A 23,117-nucleotide genomic window follows, 5' to 3' on the forward strand; every position below is an offset into this window, starting at 1 on the left:
AGAACATGGGCAAGGCAGGGGCCCACGTTGGGTTCCCTGTATTGCACTACCATCAGCAAAGCATCTCAAACGTAATGCAATGAGGCCACACTGAGGTTGGAGGAGCAACACCTTGCATCCTGTCTGGGTAGCCTCCAACCTGATGGTGTGACCATCCATTTCTCCAACTTCTGGTAATTGACTCCATCCCCAACTTCACCATTCCCACTTCCCTCTCTCACCTCATCTCCTTACATACCAAACACCTCCCTCTGGTACTCCACCCCCTTCCTTTTCTTCCATGGTCTTCTACCCTCTCCTATCAGATTCCCCCTTCTCCAGCCCCTTACCCCTTTCACCAATCAGCTTCCCAGCTCTTCACTTCAATCCTCTCCTTCTCCCAGTTTCACCTATCATCTACCACCTTGTACTTCTTCCTCCCCTTCCCACACCTTCTTGCTCTGACATCTCAACCTTTTTTTCCAGCCCTGAAGAAGGGTCTCGGCCCGAAACGTCGACTGTTTACTCTTTTCCATAGATGCTACCAGGCCTGCTGTGTTGCTTGGATTTCCAGCATCTGCAAATTTTCTCGTGTTTGCATATCAAACGTAATGCTATGTCATGCACGATTCTCCGAGAGCTTTCATCACAGAGAACGCATTGCGTGCACTATACAAGGGACCAGTATGCTAATTTCAGAAGCATTTCTTACCTGTGCTGAACTACAGAGCAGTCGTGAGAGGCTGGGCCTCAGCCACGTTGGCTAGCATATCAACCAGCAAAGGATGTAAGTATTTGAGGTCAAAATACAGAGAAATTAAAATCAATGACTGATTACCTTATTTTTCCAAAACATTGGCTTGTCCCCTGCTCAAAAAAATACCATCAGAAAATGCTGGAAATATTCTGCCGTTTCATTAGGATTTAACAGAGAACATAGAATAGTACAGCACAGTACAGGCCCTTTGGCCCACAATGTTGTGCCGACTCTCAAACCCTGCCTCCCATATAACCCCCCACCTTAAATTCCTCCATATATGTGTCTAGTAGTCTCTTAAACTTCACTAGTGTATCTGCCTCCACCGCTGACTCAGGCAGTGCATTCCACGCACCAACCACTCTCTGAGTAAAAAACCTTCCTCTAATATCCCCCTTGAACTTCCCACCCCTTACCTTAAAGCCATGTCCTCTTGTATTGAGCAGTGGTGCCCTGGGGAAGAGGCCCTGGCTATCCACTCTATCTATTCCTCTTATTATCTTGTACACCTCTATCATGTCTCCTCTCATCCTCCTTCTCTCCAAAGAGTAAAGCCCTAGCTCCCTTAATCTCTGATCATAATCCATACCCTCTAAACCAGGCAGCATCTTGGTAAATCTCCTCTGTACCCTTTCCAATGCCTCCACATCCTTCCTATAGTGAGGTGACCAGAACTGGACACAGTATTCCAAGTGTGGCCTAACCAGAGTTTTATAGAGCTGCATCATTACATCACGACTCTTAAACTCTGAGGGAAACCCTGTCTTAGGTAAACCCTCCGTTAGATTTTGACAATTTTTAGAAAAAAAATTTCAGATTTCCAGCACTTGTGTTTAAAATGTGTTCTCATGCATACTATATGATGTCTGCTTTGCAGTAAAATCTGAAAACTCTGTTTTAATTGCATCTTGCCACATACCAAAGCATGAACTGACAAATTACTGCTGTTATGAGGCAACAGAATTAGTGAGTGCGCTTTGACCCCTCGTGATGACGGTTCCCGTCTGCGAAAATCCTCTTCCTTGTTTGGTTCAGCACTGCCCTCTTGTGGTTTAGCTTGGCCAGGCGCCTCATCGGATTTACAGTGCAGTTTCAGGAAATCCAGGGATGAAATCTTCTTGCCCTTCTGCTGGTTTTCCTCTGGATCGCTCCCTGCCTTTTGCATTTTATTGATCTTTCCTTTCTTGAAGACAAACAGGTCACTGAATTTGGTACATCTCTTTTTAGTTTTTGAAAGGATCGATGTTGAGGTGCTTGTTTCCTCTTGCTTCGCAGGCTGGAGTTTCCTGTACAAGGAGTTGAAGGAAAAACAAGTCAGATCACAGCGGTACAGGCCCGTGAGATAAACACCTTCTCAAGGTTCAATTTATCAGCTGATGAGACTCCTCACACTAAGTGTTTGAAATTATAGTTCGTAATAGATCTCTTAACAGATCTAGATTCAGTTTGCTATGCATGGTCCAATTTTCTAACATAAATAGTACAAAAAACCCAGGTTATGATGGAAAACACTTGAATGTATTATCATCCCTATTGAGAATAGCAAGAATTGCAATTACTTGATTGCAGATTGCAGGAATTTGTGAAGATGACATGTTGCAAACTACAACATAACATTTTATGGACATAATCTTGTCTAATTACATTACAATGGTTTAAGTGATTGGTGGTTATTAATGCTGTCTCTGTTTCTGCAGTGCAATATTTGAATGTTCAGCAGCTTTAGCTAAAATTGACTATGTTGCAAAAAGTCATATTCTTATACATATGATAGTTTTGATTTATTAAAGGAAATAATAATGTGGGCTTTTGTTGTTACTTGATGATTGATACACACTTCAACAACTGCAGATTCTCTTGGGGCTGCCAGGACATTAAACACGTCTATGTTTAGGAGGTCTGTGGAAATCAGCATAAGCACTCCATGAAGAATTCACTGCTGGGGATAATTTAAACTTACCTCACTCACTGGGATTGAACTGAGTCCCGCTAGTGGGATTGATTCAAGTTAATGGCAAATAAGATAAGATGGGATACAAAAGGTGAATGGACTATGCTGCATGGAGCAGAGGAGAAGGTGATCTTTTAAAACATTAATTCCAGCTTCTTCAGAACACAGAATCATTGTTCTTTCACTTGCAATATCCAATGTTGCAACTAAATCCATGTTCTAGTTACACGTTCATGGACTTAATTTTCAGGCTTGATTTGTCCATCTTTCAGAATATTGGAAATTCAGCAACACTTCTGTATTTGGCATATCATGTGACAATACTGTATTTTGGCTTATTTTCAGTCAAAACTTACAGGATTGGAAAATGCTTCAAACCATGAACTAACTCTTCTCCAGCTTCCAGCCGGGTAAAGGCGTCAATCATAACCAACGTTTTGATGACTAACTCTGCCATCTTCATCAGGAATGATACCTGGGCTTGTCTGGCCCAGTGGTATTTATACTCCTGTATTCTATCCCTCCTGATTGGTTAGTCCTCATCCAATCAAGTTTCTACTCTCCCACCTTGTTTACAATTGAATTCCAGGTCTTACTTGTAGTGAGATCCTCGTCTTTGTTAAAATTCCTTTCCTCTAGTTTTGTGCTGTTGAAGTCAATCCTATGGCCATTGCAGTTCTGCTACCACTGATTTCTCCAGGTGACCCAAACAGATACACCTCCTGTGCTCCTTGCTGCGGGTTTCCACCATGCGTCCCATCTAGCTGATATACGCTACACGGCACTCACAGGGAATCCTGTAAATGCCAGTCATCCTGAGTCCCAGGATATCTTTCACCTGCATAAGCTGTGATTCGAGCTTCCTTGCAGGTTTGTGGATGGTATTAATCTGGTATTTTCAGGATCCTGGCGATCCTTCCAGAATCTGTGGAAGCCATTCTGTCGGAACATCATGCATAATCATCTTATTTCCTCAGGGAGACTCTCAGGGACCAAAATAGTTTTTGCATGGTTAAGCAAAGTAGAAAGAACTGCTCTACACTGGGAGGTGTGTGGTGGCTGATATTGTTGAGGTATAAGTGCGTGTGAATGGGTTTCCGATCGACGCCATGTCCAAGGCTACCATTGGTTTCTGTCGTATTAGAATGTCCAGGAACAGGAAGCACCATTCTTCTCCATCTCCAGGTCAGATGATGTTTACAGGATTCCCTGTGAATGCGATCAGCGTATACCGGCCAGACGGAGCGCATGGTGGAAACCCACATCAAGGAACACAGGAGGTGATCCATTAGGGTTACCTGGAGAAATTGCATTCGCCATGGCCATAGGATTGACTTTGATGGCACAAAACTACTGTGCCAAACCACTGGCTTTTGGGACCACGTGGTGAAGGAAGCCATTGAAATAAAACTAGAGGAAAAGAATTTTAACAAAGACGAAAGTCTCACTCTAACTAAGAATTGGAATTCGATTATAAGCATGGTGGGAGAGCGGAAACCTGATTGGACGAGGACTAACTAATCAGGAGGGACAGAATACAGGGGTATAAATATCACCGGACCAGATGTGTCCAGGCATCATTCCTGATGAAGGTGGCAGAGTTTGCAATCGAAATGCCAGTTATAATTGATACCTGTTCCTGGCTGAAAGCCCAAGACGAGTTTATTCGGCATATATGCTGAGAAAGGACTAGATCTTTTTTCACTTCAAAACATATTAGACAGCAATTCACAACAAAATAAGTTATGGTTTGCATCCTTTGTACAACATCTCTGTCATATTAGTAATGATCTTTCTAGAATTAATAGATTCTGGCATGGTTCTGGAGGACTGAAAAATTGCAAATGTCACTCCACTCTTTAAGAAGGGAGGGAGGCAGAAGAATGGAACTTATAGGCCAGTGGTTGGGAAGATATTATGTCTATTGTTAAGGATGTAGTTTCAGGGTACTTGGAGGCACATGATGAATTAGGCCAAAATCAGCATGGTTTCCTCAAGGGAAAATCTTGCCTGACAAATCTGTTGTAATTCTTTGAGGAAATAACAAGCACGATAGACAAAGGCAAATCGAAGGATGTTGTGTACCTGGATTTTCAGAAGGCCTTTGACAAGGAGCCGCACATGAGGCTGCTAAACAAGCTACAAGCCCAACCATTACAGGAAAGATACTAGCCATGGATAGAAGACTGACTGATGGCAGGATGCAAAGAGCGGGAATAAAGGGATCGTATTCAGATTGGCTGCCGGTGATTGGTGGTGTTCCACAGGGGTCTGTGTTGGGACCACTTCTTTGATGTTGTATGTCAATGATTTGAATGATGAGATTGATGGCTTTGCGGCCAAGTTTGCAGATGATACGACGATAGGTGGAGGGGCAGGTAGTGTTGAGGAAGCAGGGAGTCTGCAGAAAGGAGAATGGGCAAAGAGGTGGCAGATGGAATATAGTGTTTGGTCATGCACTTTGGTAGAAATAAAAAGGTAGGCTATTTTCTAAACAAGGAGAAAATTCAAAAATCCGAGGTGCAAAGGGATTTGGGAGACCTTGTGCAGGATTCCCTAAAGGTTAATTTACAGGTTGAATCAGTGGTGAGGAAGGCAAATGCAATGTTAGCATTCATTTCAAGAGGACTAGAATATAAAAACAAGGATGTAATGCTGAGACTTCATGAGGCACTAATGAGCCCTCACTTGGAGTATTGTGAGCTGCTTTGGGCCCCTTATTTAAGAAAAGATGTGCTGACATTGGACAGCATCCAGAGGAGGTTCATGAGAATGATTCTAAGGATGAAAGGATTATCATATGAGCAGTGATTGAAGGCGCTGGGCCGGTACTCACTGGAAGAATGAGCGGAGATCTCTTTGAAACTTATTGAATGTTGAAGGGCCTAGGTAGAGTGGATGTGGAGAGGATATTTCCTATGGTGGGGGAATCTAGGACCAGAGGGCACAGCCTCAAAATAGAGGGAAGTCCATTGAGAAAAATGGACATTTAACATCTGCTGGACGATGCTGAGGATGTTCTACAAGTCTGTGGTGACCAGTGCTATCATGTTTGCTGTTGTGTGCTGGGGCAGCAGGCTGAGGGTAGCAGACACCAACAGAATCAATAAACTCATTCGTAAGGCCAGTGATGTTGTGGGGATGGAACTGGACTCTCTCACTGTGGTGTCTGAAAAGAGAATGCTGTCCAGTTGAATGCCATCTTGGACAATGTCTCCCATCCACTACATAATGTACTGGTTGGGCACAGGAGTACATTCAGCCAGAGACTCATTCCCCCGAGATGCAACACAGAGCGTCATAGGAAGTCATTCCTGCCTGTGGCCATCAAACTTTACAACTCCTCCCTTGGAGAGTCAGACACCCTGAGCCAATAGGCTGGGATCCTGGACTTATTTCCTGACACTATTTACATATTTACATATTACTATTGAACTATTTATGGTTTTATTACTATTTATTATATATGGTGCAACTGTGACGAAAACCAATTTCCCCCAGGATCAGTAAAGTATGACTGTGACTATGACTATGAAAAAGGTGAGGAATTTCTTTAGCCAGGTTGTGGTGCATCTGTGGAATTCATTGCCACAGGTGGTTATGGAGGCCAGGTCACTGGGTGTATTTAAGGCAGACGTTGATAGGTTCTTGATTAGTCGGGGAATGAAAGATTATGGGGAGAAGGCAGGAGATTGGGGTTGAGAAGGAAATGGATCAGCCATGATGAAATGGTGCAGCAGACTTGATGGGCTGAATAGCTTAATTCTGCTCCTATGTCTTATGGTCTAATGTCATTGCTAGATCTGGAAAGCACCATACAATTGGAGAAGAACTGATTCTGCCAGCAGTAAGGGAGATTCTAAGTACAGTTATGTACAAGTCACCAGTCCAAATGATTAAAGTGATTCCATGCAGCAACAGCTCTATTCAAAGATGAATAGATGGCATATCTGAGAATTGAGCAACATACTTACGACAACGCGATTTCATCTGCATTTGGATGAGTCAACTTTGCCAGGGAACGAGTCTTTGCTTCTTGGTTACGCTCACTTCATAAAAGATGAAAATATGGTTCAAAAGTTGTTATTTGCAAGGAGACTAGAAACAGACATGAAAGAGGAGTCAATATTTCAGGTCATTGAGCAATTTTTCAAAGAGAAGGACATTCCGCTCACCAACATTCTTGCTTGTACAGCAGATGGGGCACCATCAATGACAGGACACCATGGTGGGGCTATTACTTTCTTGAAAAAGGCTGTATCTAACACTTATCGTTAGGTGTGTAATTCACAGGTCACATCTTGGTGCAAAACATCTAAGTGATTGGCTTTACAAATCGGTAAGTACTGTTATCACAGTGGTAAATAAAATCAGTTCTCAACTACATCATGAACTTTGTATTGAGAATGATGAACAGTCTGAATGCTTGCTGTTGCACGCAGAAGTCAGGTGGCCCTCAAAAGGAAGCAGCCTGAGACACTTTTATGCACTCTTGAAACTGTGATAAAATTCTTTGAAGATTTGAATGCTTTTTTCTGTAATCAGACCAAGCATATTAGACATTTCATTGCTTATTTGTCAGAATTATTCATAAAGTTTATTGAAATTAATGTTTGAGAACATAGGAACAGAAGAAATAGGAGCAGGAGTAGGCCATCTCCACCATTCAATAAGATCATGGCTAATCTGGCCATGGCCTCATCACCTATCTGCCTTTTCCCCATTACCCTTCATTCCCCTACTATGTAAAAATCTATTCAACCCTGTCTTAAATATATTAACTGAGGTAGGAGTACTGGTGCTACTTCATTGGGCAGAGAATTCCACAGATTCTCCACGCTCTGGGAAAAGCAGTTCCTCCTCATCTCTGTCCTAAATTTACTCCCCCGAATCTTGAGGCTATGCCCCCTAATTCTAGTCTCACCTACCAATGTCAACAACTTTCCAGCCTCTAGCTTATCTATCCCTTTCATAATTTTATATGTTTCTATAAGATCTCCTCTCATTCTTCTGAATCCCAGTGAGTACAGTCCCAGGTGACTCAATCTCTTCTCATAGTCTAACACCCTCATCCCCAGAATCAACCTGGTGAACCTCCTCTGCACCACCTCTAAAGCCAATATATCCTTTTTCAAGTAAGGAGACCAGAATTGCACACAGTACTCCAGATGTGGCCTCACCAGTACCCTGTACAGTTGCAGAACAGCTTCCCTGCTCTTAAATTCAATCCCTCCAGTAATGAAGATCAACATTCTATTTGCCTTCCTGACAGCCTGCTGCACCTGTAAACCAACCTTTTGTGATTCGTGCACAAGCACTCCCAAGTCCTTCTGCACAGCAGCATGCTGCAATCTTTTACCATTTAAATCATAATCTGATCTGCCATTTTTCCTTCCAAAATTGATGACCTCCCATTTACCAACATTGTATTCTATCTGCTAGTCCCTTGCCCACTCACTTAACCTATTTATATCTCTCTGCAGACGTTCCATATCCTCAGCACAATTTGCTTTTCCACTCAATTTAGTGTCATCAGCAAACTTAGATGCACTACATTTGATCCCTTCTTCCAGTTAATGTATATTGTGAACAGTTGTGGGCCCAGCACCAACCCCTACAGCACACCACTCACCACTGAATACCAACCAAAGTAACACCCATGTATCCCAGCTCTCTGCAATCTAGTGGTTAACCAATCCTCTATCCATCCCCAATTCTATATCACCCCCAACTCTATGCATCCTTATCTTATGGATGAGTCTTTTATGTGAAACATTACCGGATGCCTTCTGGAAATCCAAGTAAATAATGTCCATCTGTTCCCCTCTATCCACTGCACTTATAATGAAGTAATGTGAATCTTATCAAAGTCAAATCAGTCGTCTCCACATTCCTGTCCAAGTTTACTCTATTTAGGTGCAACATTGGCACTGTGACTTTCTCCAATTTCTGAGCCTCTCTAAGTTGGAAGAGAAAGAACGAATACCAGATGCTGATCTTCAAGTATATTGTGGGTGAGCTGCATAAAGACATGTCAGAGAGATTTCAGGATCTTCTCTCGATCCAAATTCCAGACTGGGTAATAAATCCATTCCTGTACACATGTAGCGAGATCAGTTCTGCCTCCATCTGTCCCTCATTACAAAATAACTGAGCTGAAGCCAAGGTTCAAAACAATCATGTCAAGACTTCTGGTTGCAGAAGGAAATCTTTGAACGCGATTGTGCACTGTGGTAAAAGGTCAAGTTGTTTTTCATCGTCTTTCCAGCATCATACATAGTGGAGCACAGTTTCAGTGCAGACACCCAATTTCTTTCAAAGACACAAAACAGACTGGAAATGACTGAATGTGGGGATCTGAGGCTCCTGAGTGACATTCAACCTGATGTTGAGAAGCTGATATCACTGCACCAAGCCCGTCCACCTCATTGAAAGGTGAAAAAGTGGTGAAAAGTTGGACTACTAATGTATGCTCCAAAATTGTTTATGAAAATATTTATGGTAATTAGATGAAATAGTTTTTTGTAGATTTTAATAATTTGGATTAGTAAGTATGCAGATGATACTAAGATAGGTGGAGTTGCGGATAATGAAGTAGGTTTTCAAAGCTTGCAGAGAGATTTAGATCACTTAGAAGAGTGGGCTGAAAGATGGCAGATGGAGTTTAATGCTGATAAATGTGAGGTGCTACACTTTGGTATGACTAATCAAAATGGGACATACATGGTAAATGGTAGGGCACTGAAGAATGCAGTAGAACAGAGGGATCCAGGAATAATGGTGCATTGTTCCCGGAAGGTGGAATCTCATGTGGATAGGGTGGTGAAGAAAACTTTTGGTATGCTGGCCTTTATAAATCAGAACACTGAGTATAGGAGTTGGGATGTAATGTTGAAATTGTATAAGGCATTGGTAAGGCCAAATTTGGGGTATTGTTTACAGTTCTAGTCACCAAATTATAGGAAAGATGTCAATAAAATTGAGAGAGTACAGAGGAGATTTACTAGAATGTTGCCTGGGTTTCATCTCCTAAGTTACAGAGAAAGGTTGAACAAGTTGGGTCTTTATTCTTTGGAGCGTAGAATGTTGAAGGGGGACTTGATAGAGGTATTTAAAATTACGAGGGGGATAGATAGAGTTAACATGGCTTTTTCCATTGAGAGTGGGGGAGATTCAAACAAGAGGACATGAGTTGAGAGTTAAAGGGCAAAAGTTTAGGGGTAACATGAGAGGGAACTTCTTTACTCAGAGAATGGTAGCTGTGTGGAACGAGCTTCCAGCAGAAGTGGTTGAGGCAGGTTCGATGTTGTCATTTAAAGTTAAATTGGATAGATATATGAACAGGAAAGGAATGGAGGGTTATGGGCTGAGTGCAGATCGGTGGGACTAGGTGAGAGTAAGAGTTTTGCACGGACTAGAAGGGCCAAGATGGCCTGTTTCCGTGCTGTAATTGTTATATGGTTATATGGTTATAATTTATGCAATTATTTGTCATTGCTTTGAATTTGCAGTTCCTATTTTCTTTCACTGTAAATCAAAATTATTATAGTTTTTTTTAATGTAATGGCTGGAAAGGGAAGGCGAGGAGTTTGGTGATGTGTTCTTGGGAGCAAGGGGGCGGTATCCCAAAAAAAAGTTTGGGAACCACTGCTCTACAGTCTGTCAAAACCGAGTTGTTTTATGAGATAACAGAGCTAAAGATGGTAGTGTAATTGATGTGTAACCTGATGTTGGAAAGACATTTAATAAAGTGGTGTGTGATATAATGGTTTGCATGAAGTTTGAGGGATCTGGGTTCAATGAGGTAGTGCTTAACACTTGATCTGATAATGGTGTCCACCAGGGGTCAGTGTTGCACAACAGTTATGTGATGTTTCAATACCCAATATTTAGGGATGCAAGGCACAATTTCAAACTATGCAGAGTGGTAGATAACCTGGAGAAGCACAGTAATCAGTTAGGAGGACAAAGACAGATTGACAAAGTGGTCAGGAGAAGATTAAGATTAAAAGAAGATAAAATAAGTGTTTCTTTGTCACATGTACATCAAAACATACTGTGAAATGTGTCATTTGGCTCAGCAACCAACACAGTGAGGGTTGTGCTTATTGGAAAATGAGAGAGGTCTATGCCAATGAAATATATTGTAAAACATTGTGGTGAAATTTACTCTGATATTAATATGAGGAGATGCATTAAAATGAAGTGTGGTAACCGGACCTGTACACAATGCTCTGTGCAGTCTAACCAAAGTTTTGTGTGTTTGCAAAGTGACGTCCAAACTCAGCCTATGAAAGGAAGTTTACCAAGTGGTATTTTCATTCCATATCCACCCATGTAGCCACTTAAAAGAACCTGTTAGACTTTCCCCCAAAGGTCTCTGCACATCAGTGCTCCTAAAGCACCTGCCATTTAAGACAGGGTGTCGGTCGGGACGAGAGCCGATTTCATTCGTTCTCCGCAATGGTCATCTCCATGGCACTGAGGCGATGAAGACTGCCCCGACTGTTGTGCTCTGTGCCCATTAAAATGATGAACTGATAAGTGAGGCTTCAGGCCTACTCTGGGCTGCCCTGGGCTTCGGATCTGAAGACTCAATTTAATGCTGTTGTTCGCTTCAATTGTTTGCATGATTTGTTTTTTCTTCTGTCTTGCGCATCGAGTGTTGATCTTTTATTTCTTTTAATTAGGTTCTTTCAGGTTTCCTGCTTTGTGGCCACCTGTGAGCAAGCAAGTCTCAAGCTTGTCTGGAAGTGATTAAAGCTTCCGTTGTTCGCTGATTAAAGTGACGAGGGAGATTGAAACATCGAGAGAAACGTGGAAGTTTGGAGATCGTTTGGGCGCTTTGGTGCTCTGCAGTCTCCGAGAGGATTCCGGGAGACAGAGGCAGAGTGCGTGAACCTCGTAGTGGGCAGGGCGATGCACCACTCCATTTCACTAATTAAAGCTTCCATTGTTCATCAATTAAAGTGCCGAGGTGAGCACGGAGGGTGGGCCTCGGCTTCCTGTCCTTTGATCGCTGAGGATCGCTCTGCTGCGTTACCAGAGAGGGGAGAGCCTGCTGCAGTGCCCGGAGAATGTTTCCCAGGTTTTTGCATTTTGGATGTGGACTTGGACTATAAACTCTTTTTTCCAGTCTTATAGCTTTTTTTATATTCTGTATTTTTCGCCCCATCTTTTTTTTTGTATGGGGAGCGGGATTTGTGGGTCGATGTGCCTGTCCGTTTTGTTCTTTTTTTGTGCGGAAGGAGGGATTTGGAGATTGATGCGTCTGTTCCCTGTTTGTTCGCTTTTTTTTGCAGGGAGGGGGGATTTGGGAGTCGATGATCATGTTGTCTTTCTTTTGTTTCTTGGTTTTATGGCTACCCGGGGAAGAATTTCAGAGTTGTGTACTTTGATAATAAATGAAGCTTTGAACCTTCAAAGAAGTCTGTGATAAATGGGCCAGGACATTTTTGCTTCTGGTAGAGACAAGATTAGAAGGAGCAATAAAGTTTAGGCTCTAGTTATATTGGGTTTTTCCATTATATGTTTATTGGTTATCTGTCTTTGGCCTCAGGCAGGTAAATAGACTAGTTATAAAGGATACTTTGCTGTTAGTGTTTACATTCTGTTGCAGAGTCTGCATTCTTAAGGCAGATATTAGTATTGTTGGAATCAGTTTTTTTAATGTTTTAATAAGGTATTAGTTGGATTAATAAATATTTAGCAAGATTGAAATTGTAGTTTCACTCACATTTTAACTCGTATTTATCACAATATGTGGTGTTTGTTAGAATCCACCTATTGGTGGCAAAGTGATAACAGTATTTAATGGTTATCAACTTTTCATTGGCTAAAGGTTAAATGTGTATCTTTAATTGGCCCTTTGCTCATCTCAGGAATGTGGCCTTAGCTTGTTATAGAACTGCCAGTCTCTGCAAAAATCACCATCTTGCCTTTGATCTTAGTTCTTGTCCTTGTCTTTTCCTGAGGTTCTTTCGTTTAGTTTCACATGCTCTGTGTCTGTTCCTTTGTTTAAACTTTAAATAAATAATCGTGAAGTAACAGGTTTTCGCTCACTCTTGGATTCCTAAAAGAACCTGTGGATCGAAAAATCACCAGATCCCGCAGTATCAATCAAGCCCTGTATCATATTCGCAGCTCTCTTCTCTTCCCCTCCTAAAGCCTACAGTCCTTTCTTTGAAGTGCAGGAGAAGCAGTGTCCATTTTGCGCCATGTAGAGCCCTAAACAAAACCCCCACAAAAAAGTATATTGTATTCACAGTTCATAATATAATTTCATCTGTATCAAAGAGAACAACTCCAAAATGGTGGCTTCCTTGAATATCCCTGGTAAGTATGCATGTACTGTACTATTCAGAACTTCGTTATCGTTACGGGTATAGATACCCAGGGTAGAAATGCCATAACAGTCAGCTTTTTGCAGAGGCAATACAGTATATCGCTAACATAAATTGACATAAATTAGCATAAATTATACATACATTACACAGAAAATTAAACATAGTTGAGGTGCAAGTTGAGGGGACAGAAAAGAAATATAGTTGAAGATAATGTTAGAGGTTTTCAGGCTAGTTCAAGAACCCGAAGGCATGGTCTTCGTCCCAGTAATGTGCACTCTCCTACACTCTTCCTACAATGAAACTTCCTGCAATGGGGCGGCACAGTAGCGTAGTCGTTAGCACAGTGCTTTACAGTGCTGGCAACCGGGGTTCAATTCCCAGTGCTCTGTAAGAGTTTGTGCCTTTCTCCCCATGACCGTGTGGGTTTCCTCTGGGTGCCCTGGTTTCCTCCCACAGTTGGTAGGTTAATTGGTCATTGTAAATTGTCCTGTGATTAGGCACAGGATTAAATCGGGGGATTGCTGTGTGATGTGGGTCTATTCCATGCTGTATCTCAATAAATAAATAAACAAACTCCATGGAAAGAGCAGGCCTCACCTTTCAGTACTTCTGAACTCAACATCAAGTTAAATAATTCAAGATCATAGCCATTGGCTACACTTCCTTTTAATTATAATGAAGCTATAGTGGATGGTGCTATACCCATTTACACGTTTTCCAGGCCCATCTTTTGTTTACTTGCCCTTTTACTTTCTTTTTTTGATTTATTTCACTTTCCACCTCATCACAGGCTTCCCCTTTTCCTGCCTTCAGCTGCTTGAAATCAATCTAAAACCTTAATTCTTTCCAGAGATGCTGGCCGACTATCTGAATATTACTTGGAGTTTATATTTTTATTTCAGGAATGTACCATTTGGATTACAGTATTTTGTTCTGATTTCAGGATTTATGTTTAATCTTTATAAGTCTTTTGTTAGGCCCCAGATAGGGTACTATGATAAATTTTAACACTATATTTTAAGGATTCCCAGTTTTAGAAAGAGTAGAAAGGAGGTTTATTGATAAATGGAACAATGGGTGACAATAAAGCAGAAGGACAAGCAGAGATGTGATCTAGTGCTTTCCTGGCATTTTTGATGAATAAACTCTTCATGGGCTTCCAGCCAGATATAGGTATCAGTCTTAGACTGACGATTCGATGACAAATTCTTCCACCTTCATCAGGGATGATGCCTGGGCGTATCTAGTCCGGCGGTATTTATACCTCCATCGTCTGTTCCTCCTTATTGGTTAGTCCTCATCCAATCAGGTTTCCACTGTCCCACTTTGTTTATTAGTGAATTACCTTGTTTACAATGTGGAGCAGCAGAAACCAGATTGGATGAGGACTGGGCAGACACGGAGCAAGGAACGTTTGCAGCACACATGCCAGGTAATTGTCAGCCATTAAGAGAAAGTTCAACCACTTCTCTGCAGCCTTCATAAGCACATCTTTCACTGGGACCTAGGCAATGAACAGTAGCTGGCCTGCTGTGTCATCAGCGTGAACACCAGTGCAAGACAGAAACCAGATAGTGAGCTTGGCCACCATTTACATACTGCAAGTCAAACTATCATGGAAAACTTGTCATTCAGCTGGATGTCAAATTACCCAAAGGATCAGCACATACCTGGTTTCCTCACATACTGTCTTATTCCTGAAGAATTCTTCCAGTCCATCATCCAGCTTGGTTGCGTTCTCTCTCTTTTCCTGGTCTTCAGATTTCACCTGTGCCGTGTACAAACAGGACACATTGAGTACACAAACCAGCATCATTCTTGAAGCCCCATCTCAGAAAGAGCCGATTTTAAATCTGATTGATAAACACCTACTACAATTAAAGGACTGTGGAACGACTTTTGATCGGAGTTAACATAGTATGCAGCAGACATAGTTAACATTGAGGTTATTGATAAAGGTCCATACCCCTCTGTCCAATATGATGGCCTTTTTTCAAGTGTTAGGAAACGATTGGGAAAAAAAAATGAATCAAAGACAACTCCACAATGGAACCATGGAAGTAGGTAAGTTCTTGTTCTGTCAGTATTAAGCTAGCAATCCCATTTTAAACTTCAAAGACTGGAATCTGAGATGTGGGAGATAAAATAAAGGAATACTAATATGGTTTTCAGCCTGTTTAGAAGATAGTTGGACATATCTCCTTGATCCACAACATCAGGAGATGGATTGTATGTAAAATATTTCTTGCCTTGGTTCAATATTGTGATCCTCTCATGTACCCATGAGGAATGGATGTGAAATCTACAGCTATACCCAATGACACAAGAAAATAGGGGTTGCCATCAGATTCTACAAACCTGTCCCACTGTTTCATGTGATCATGGCTGACCTATGCTGACCTTCCATCCACTCTCTTCTTCAATCCATCAAATATTTATCTACCTTTACTTTAATGATTGAGTTTCCACCACTAGCTGGAGCAGAAAATTCCAGATATTCACCATCCTCTGTGAGAAGAAGTTTCTGTACACCTCAGTTTTAAATGACTCACATCTTAACTTGCAGTTACTGTGTTTAAGGACTCTCCCACGTGCACCAACACAAAACTTTCTGCCAATGTAGGCCTAAACTATTTAATCTCTCTTGGTAAGACAACTTTGAGGCTGAATGAGAAACTGATGTTAATATGAAGTTGTTGTTGATGTGTTTTTGGAAAATATTTTACACCCCACTCTCCCCCATGCTTCCTTTCTCCGTGGCCCTTTCAACTGGAAGCCATCACCTACCTCTTATCCCTCAAGCTTTTGGGGAGGGGAAGGAGCAGAAACATCAGAGACATCTAGAATAATGTCACCACCCTCACTCTGATTGTTGAGGGTAGGGAGATTTTTTTTTGGGGGGGATGTCTAAATAATCAAATTTTTCCCTCTCTGTATCGTGAAGATCTTCTCTACAAAACCAGTCTCTACTCAGACTCTAAAGCTGGTGCCCAGTCCTGGTGAAGGGTCTCAGCCCGAAACGTTGACTGTACTTATTTCCATAGATGCTGCCTGGCCTGCTGAGTTCCTCCAGCATTTATCTGTGTGTTGCTTGGATTTCCAGCATCTGCAGATTCTCTCTTGTTTGCTTATTTCTATTGCTGTAAGTTTCATTTTTGCCCCTGCCATGTACACATTAGTGTCCTGATATTGAGACAAACGTATAAAAATAATTTAGTGCAGTCTCTGTCTCGGGGAGAGGCCAGAACAGGAAAACATGCCCTGGTTTGCTCTGCACTGGCTGGAAACTGTTATTAACTCTGTGTGTTCCAGACCGAGACTCTGGTACTACGGTCTGGAAGAGAAACAGTATTGATGATATTACCTTTGATATCCCTTTTGCCAATCAACTGTCCAGCTCTTGGCTCCATCCCTCCCCCTCCCACTTTCAAATCTCTTACTAGCTCTTCTTTCAGTTAGTCCTGACGAAGGGTCTCGGCCTAAAACGTCGACTGTACCTCTTCCTAGAGATGCTGCCTGGCCTGCTGCGTTCATCAGCAACTTCTATGTGTGTTGCTTGAAATTCCAGCATCTGCAGAATTCCTCGTGTTTGATGACATTACTTTTGACATTATGACACCCAAATCCATGACTCTCCAAGGGACAGTTTTTGGTCCCATTGTTCTGACCTTCCCTTACCACACTAAACAACAAAGTTCCCTCCAATGAGGAAAGGATTGCAAAAAAGCCGCATTTTCCTCTCCGCTATTTGCCCGGCTACTCAAATTATTCCAGGGATATTGCAAAAAAAGAAACAATTTCCTAGTTTTCAGCACCCAGCACCATTTAATATAACAGTACTCTGCTGTTAGAAGTGTAGATACCATTTTAAGAAAATGCCATTGAGACTACCAGTGGTTCATGATCCAACTCAAAACTCTATTCATCATTTTGGTAAAGTTAAATCTAATACTTTTCTGGCAACTGGACTCTTCTATTATTAAAGGCATTTTATCAAATTAGCAGAAAGAATTAATTCCTAATCTTGTGATTACACGGTGTATCAGGATAGCAATTTGTTAAACTCAGACTGTGCATGAGAATGCTTATATTGTGTAAGGGAGTTGACCATGGTGAAATACCATAAATATTTATCACCTCAGTTATTAGTGAGGAAAAATCAGTACCGATCGGATTTTAATTTTTTTCCCCACTGCACTCATCACAATTAGCAAAATACTCTATAATTTGAGATCTTCTTCATTTACTTCAGTGAATGCCTGCAGGAAAATTTAAACGTATGCAGTGGACACTAAAATATGTGGTTTAAGCATGGCAATTTGCTAGTTCCTGGCAACGACTACTGTGGAGATTTTGCAATGATATTTCATGACCTTTTTCAATATCCAAGAGGAGAGGCAACAGGAGCTACACACACTCACACACAACATTCCCTTGTGCTCTCCTGTCGTGGACAGCACACTTTAAAGGATTATCCCAGAATTATTTTGGAAATTCAGAAAATCGCAAGTGCTAAGAACTCTCCTCTGGTAAGCTCTGTAGTCTTCAATGAGACACAAGAAATTTTGCAGGTGCTGGAAATCTTAATCAATGCTCACTAAATGAAGGGGAAACTCAGCAGGTCAGGCAGTATCTCTGGACGGAAATAAACAGTTGATGTTTCAGGCCAAGAGACTTAATCAGGACCGGAACGGAAGGGAGCAGAAGGCAGATATGACAGGAAGGAGTACAAGATGGCAGGTGAAAGGTAAGGCCTGGTGAGAGTGAAGAGGTTGGGTTGTGAGGGGGGGGGAATGATGGGAAGCTGGGAGGTAATAGGCGGAAGAAATAAAGGGCTGAGCAAGGAGGAATCTGATAGGAGAGAACAATGGATCAAGGAACAAAGGGAAGGAAGTGGGGAACCACAGACAGATGGTCAGGTCATGAGGGTGAGGCAGGGGAAGAGAAGAGGGAAGGTAAGAAAGCCACTAAAATGAAAGATAGCAAAAGTGGAGGGGTGGTTGAACAGAGGGGAGTGTTACTGAAAATTTGAGAAATCGACATTCATGCCATCAGGTTGGAAACTACTCAGACAGAATATGAAGTGTTGCTCCTCCAACCTACATTTGGCCTCATTGTAGGGGGGGTGGGGGGCTGTGGGCAGACATATCAGTATGGGAATAGGAAGTGGAATCGAAATGGGTGGCCGCTGGGAAATCCTGTTTGCTGTGGTGAACGGAGACGCACGTTTATCCTAAAATTAGGAAACGGTATCAGTCCTGCAACCTCATCCTTTGTCATAACAGGGTTCTTCACCTCATTTTACAATGGGAGAGGGGCAAGAGGAAGAGGCAGGAATTTTCTGGTTCTTTCTGTTAGAGGAGATCAGGTATAAATAAATTACTTGCAGGAAGTTTAGTGGATTGGTTCGACAGTCTTTTGCTACATTGTTAGTTTGTTTCCAGATACTTACTGAAGGCTTGGCGGGAGGCCGCTTCCTGGTCCGGTTTGGCCTTGGCCTTTCCCGGGTGCAGTGCTGCAGTTTCATCCCTTGTGTTGGCAGATCGGCCAGGCTGTCTGTGCAAGCCTTCTCAGTATTTGTGCCATTTACAGCACTCGTTTCTGCGGAGGCTGGACGTGACTTGGCAGGATATACACCGACTGTCAGTAGCTCTGTCATGGCCGCAGTAGGTTCTTCTTCAGCTGGCCTTTCGACCTCTACGTCCGAGATGCCTGAGGAAGAGAAAACAACTATTTCAGCCAACGGTGAATGAGTAGCTCTTTGTCCTGCTTTAATCTTCTTCCTTACTCCAGATGTTCACTTCCTTTGGGCCGGAGTCCCAATGGTGCCATTCATAATTGCATGTTTCATCCATCCACCTTCATAGTAACCGGGGCAGGAGGTGGTTTTGGATGGTGCAGACTTCTCAAGATGCGGTCAGGAAAACCTTTTTTTAAAATCAGTATGTGGCGTGTCAAGCAATATAGGAGGCAATGCTAAACTCAATCTTAGTGAATGATGGTTTATCTTAGCTGCCCATCTTAAGTAAAAGTACAACATTTCCCGGTCTCCAGTCTTCCTGAATTTCACCTATGACTAAAGATGATGCAAATATCTCTCTCTATTTCTTCCCTTGTTTCCCACAAGGTTTGGGGACGTACTTGAAGAGGCTTTAGGGATTTATTTACCTTAAGACCAGGAGCACTCCTCCTTGGTCATTTGTATATGGTCCAAGACATCACAAATCATTTGCCTGAAAAATATCACCTATCTCTGTGGCGCCACACAGAGACATCTTAAGGGAACATATTCTCTCTCTAGCCATATGTTAATATACCTGAAGGATCTCTTGGGATTGTCCTCAACTTTTCCTGCCAGATCCATCTTGCCCTCTTGATTTCCCAAGGGTACTCTTCTGCTTCTTATACTCTAAGGAGTTTGCTTGATCATGACTGCCAAATGAAAGCCTCCATTTTCCTGACCAGGGTCTTAATATTTTTGTCAAGTGAAGTTCCCTGAACTTTCCAGCCTTTCCCTTCACCCTAAAGAGAACATGCTGCCCCTGAACTCTTGATATCTCACTCTTAAAAGCATTCCAACTTTCCTGCAAACAGTCTCACCCAATCAACTTTTTCAAGTTCCTTCCTAGTACCTCCAAAATTGGTCCTGCTCCAGTTGAAGGCCTTAACTTATGGACCATTTCTATCTTTCTCTGTATCTACTGTAAAGCTAATGGTCCCCCACTAACACCTCAGTCATTTATTCTACCTCATGCTTGATTGGACACGGCATCAAAGGTTACGGGGAGTGGGGTTGAGGAGGGGAAAAAAGGATCAGCCATGATTGAATGGTGGAGCAGACTCGATGAGCTAAATGGCCTAATTCTGCTCCTATATCTTATGGTCTTATTCCCTCAGAGAAGGTCCAGTGTTGCGCCCTGTCTAGTAGGACCTCTATAATATTGATCAAGGAAACTTTCTTGGATATATTTAATAAATTCCACCTAGTTCAAACCCCTTGCATTATGAGTGACCCAGTTAATATTAATAAAGTTAATATCTCCCATAAATATTATTACTCTTTCAGCTATCTGCAATACACCTACATATCTGCACTTCCAATTCCCAATGACTTTGGGGGGGGGGGGAGAGAGGTGTCCTATAATACAGTCCCATCAAAGAGTTCATTTACTTATTGTTTCTAAGTTCTATCCATATAACTTCACTGAACCCAGGAATACTCTTTCCAAAGATTATTGCTATGTTCTCCCTCATCAAAAAGGCAACCCCATTCCCCTTCTCTTACCTGCCCCTCTGTAACATCTATAGTATCAGTACCCCAGTATACTGAATTGTGAGTCCTACCCTTCTCCCAGGCAGGTTTCTGTTACGGCTACAATACAGTATCCCAGTTTCCCGAGCCAACCCGTGTTTGTTCACCTTGCCTGTTAAACCCTTTGCATTGAAATAAATGCAGTTTAAACCACAGGACTTTACTCTCTCTGTTTGCCATGCTCCTGGGTGTCCTGACGATGAAAGTTGCATTCATTAACCATAGTAAATGACCAAACTCCTCAAATTACACTTCCCTGCAAAGTAGCTCTCACAAATCTTCCTCCCAGGATAATGGTGCAACAGCTAAGAGGTCAATTTGACTCATTAGTTGATAAACAGTTACCCAGCAGCAGATCTGTCATCCTGTGGGTCATAGCCCTTCAAATCCACATCCGACTACTTTAAATGTGCTGAAGATTTCTGCTTGCACCTCCAACGAGTTCCAGACCTCTACCTCTCTTGAGGTGATATTTCATTTCCTGATCTCATTTCTACCAATGACTTTAAATCTACAGTTTTTGATTTTTCCCCCTCTCTGCTAAGAGGAATGGGTCCTTCCTCTTTACTCCATCTAGGTTCCTTATAGTTTTAAGTATCTTAGTTTCTTGTCTCAACTTCCTGTTTAAAAGAAAACAAGCCTAACTTATCCAAACTTTCCTTATTGGTAAAATTCCCGTTACTGGTATCAAGCCCCTCCAGTAGAATCACAGGTAATGAGAATTACATAGAGTACTTGGGCATTTTTCAGTCAATTAATGCTGCTAATAATGTTGTTTCTTATATTAAATCTAAAGTGACTAATAGAGGAAAGCACTTTATTGATGTGTCCTGCTACTTGTAAGGATCTATGGACGACCACCAACTTTCCTCATTTCCTCCACATCATAAGACCATAAGACCATAAGACAAAGGAGCAGAAATCGGCCATTCGGCCCATCGAGTCTACTCCGCCATTTTATCACGAGCTGATCCATTCTCCCATTTAGTCCCACTCCCCTGCCCTCTCACCATAACCTTTGATGCCCTGGCTACTCAGATACCTATCAATCTCTGCCTTAAATACACCCAATGACTTGGCCTCCACTGCTGCCCGTGGCAACAAGTTCCATAGATTCACCACCCTCTGACTAAAAAAATTTCTTCGCATCTCCGTTCTGAATGGGCGCCCTTCAATCCTTAAGTCATGCCCTCTCGTACTAGACTCCCCCATCATGGGAAACAACTTTGCCACATCCACTCTGTCCATGCCTTTCAACATTCAAAATGTTTCTATGAGGTCTCCCCTCATTCTTCTAAACTCCAAGGGATACAGTCCAAGAGTGGACAAACATTCCTCATATGTTAACCCTCTCATTCCCGGAATCATTCTAGTGAATCTTCTCTGTACCCTCTCCAATGTCAGCACATCCTTTCTTAAATAAGCAGACCACATCACTCAATATTATGCTATTTATTACACATTGCAAGGATCTAGAAACAGTATTTTGAACCTTGTGGAATATCATTGGTGACAATCCTCAAAAGGCAAAACATCTAATCAGCCATCCACCTTTGTTTCCAGCCACTCTGCCAGTTGTGGATTTAATTTGCAACTCTCTTGTAGATCCCACGAGCTTTTACTACATTGGCCAGTCTATCACATGACATCCTGTCAAAAGCATGTGGGGAAAAAACTGTGCACAAAGGCACTGCTCTAATGTACTTACTTAGAACATTTTTTGAGGAGGTAAATCAACTGAGTTGGTCAGGTATGACCTTCCTTCAACAAATCGATTAACATTTTGATCCCTCAGAGCAGACTCCTATCATTTTCTCATAATCAAAGTTTAATTGACCCGTAATTTCTTGGTTAATCATTTCAGTCAAGTCAAGTCAAATTTATTTATAAAGCACATTTAAAAACAACCCATGTTGACCAAAGTGCTGTACAAACCATAACAGGTAGCTAAAATCACAAATACTAGAAACACAGATATAAATAACAAAGCACACAGCTTATAGGCATGAAATAAACAACACATGAGCCTAGGCACAAGACAAAAATCAGCCACATCAGGAAGATTCAAACGCTAGTGAATAAAGGTAAGTTTTGAGCCTGGACTTAAAAGAGTCAATGGAGGGGGCAGATCTGATAGGGAGGGGAATGCTGTTCCACAGTCTAGGGGCTACAACAGCAAAGGCGCGGTCACCCCTGAACTTATATTTAGATCACGGGACAGCCAGGAGCCCCATGTCAGCCAACTTGAGGGACCTGGAAGTAGAATAAGGGGTTAGAAGGTCTGAATTATAGGAGGGGGCCAGCTCATTTAGGGCTTTATAAACAGAGAGGAGAACGTTAAAATCAATTCGGAACCGTACTGGTAGCCAGTGGAGAGAGGCCAGGATAGAAGTAATATGGTCCCTCTTCTGAACACCTGTCAGGAGCCTGGCTGTGGCGTTCTGGGCCAGTTGCAGGCAGGACAGGGATAACTGACTAATTCCAGTATACAGGGAGTTGGAATGGTCCAAGCAGGAGGATGTAAGGGCATGGATGACTTTCTCGAGATCTTTGAAAGAGAGAAACAACTTAATTTTGGCAATAGTACGAAGCTGGAAAAAATTGGCTTTTACTACTGCATCTCATCCTTTTTATGCAACTCTACAGTATTAGTAGCTCTTCAATTCTCCGCACCATTGAAGTGAATCAGGATGAAATATTGCATGGAGTAAAGAAAATAAAAACATAAATGTTAAGGGAATAAAAATGGATAATTTACCAGACCTTAAATGA

General features: G+C 42.0%; 1 protein-coding gene across 2 annotated transcripts in view; it reads right to left on the minus strand.

Moving 5' to 3' along the window:
* The window catches only part of carmil2 (capping protein regulator and myosin 1 linker 2), a 172,089-nt gene that overhangs the window by 19,386 nt on the left and 129,586 nt on the right, over positions 1-23,117 (minus strand). For both annotated transcript variants that reach the window (XM_063067430.1, XM_063067431.1), the window contains exons 31-34: positions 18,486-18,745; positions 14,704-14,801; positions 6,662-6,736; positions 1,656-2,022 (exon numbers count right to left, since the gene is read on the minus strand). In XM_063067430.1, the coding sequence (XP_062923500.1) occupies positions 1,656-2,022; positions 6,662-6,736; positions 14,704-14,801; positions 18,486-18,745 (800 nt within the window). The remainder of the gene's footprint in view (positions 1-1,655; positions 2,023-6,661; positions 6,737-14,703; positions 14,802-18,485; positions 18,746-23,117) is intronic.

The sequence above is a fragment of the Mobula hypostoma genome, chromosome 14 (genome assembly GCF_963921235.1).
Source record: "Mobula hypostoma chromosome 14, sMobHyp1.1, whole genome shotgun sequence".
Lineage (NCBI taxonomy): Eukaryota > Metazoa > Chordata > Chondrichthyes > Myliobatiformes > Myliobatidae > Mobula > Mobula hypostoma.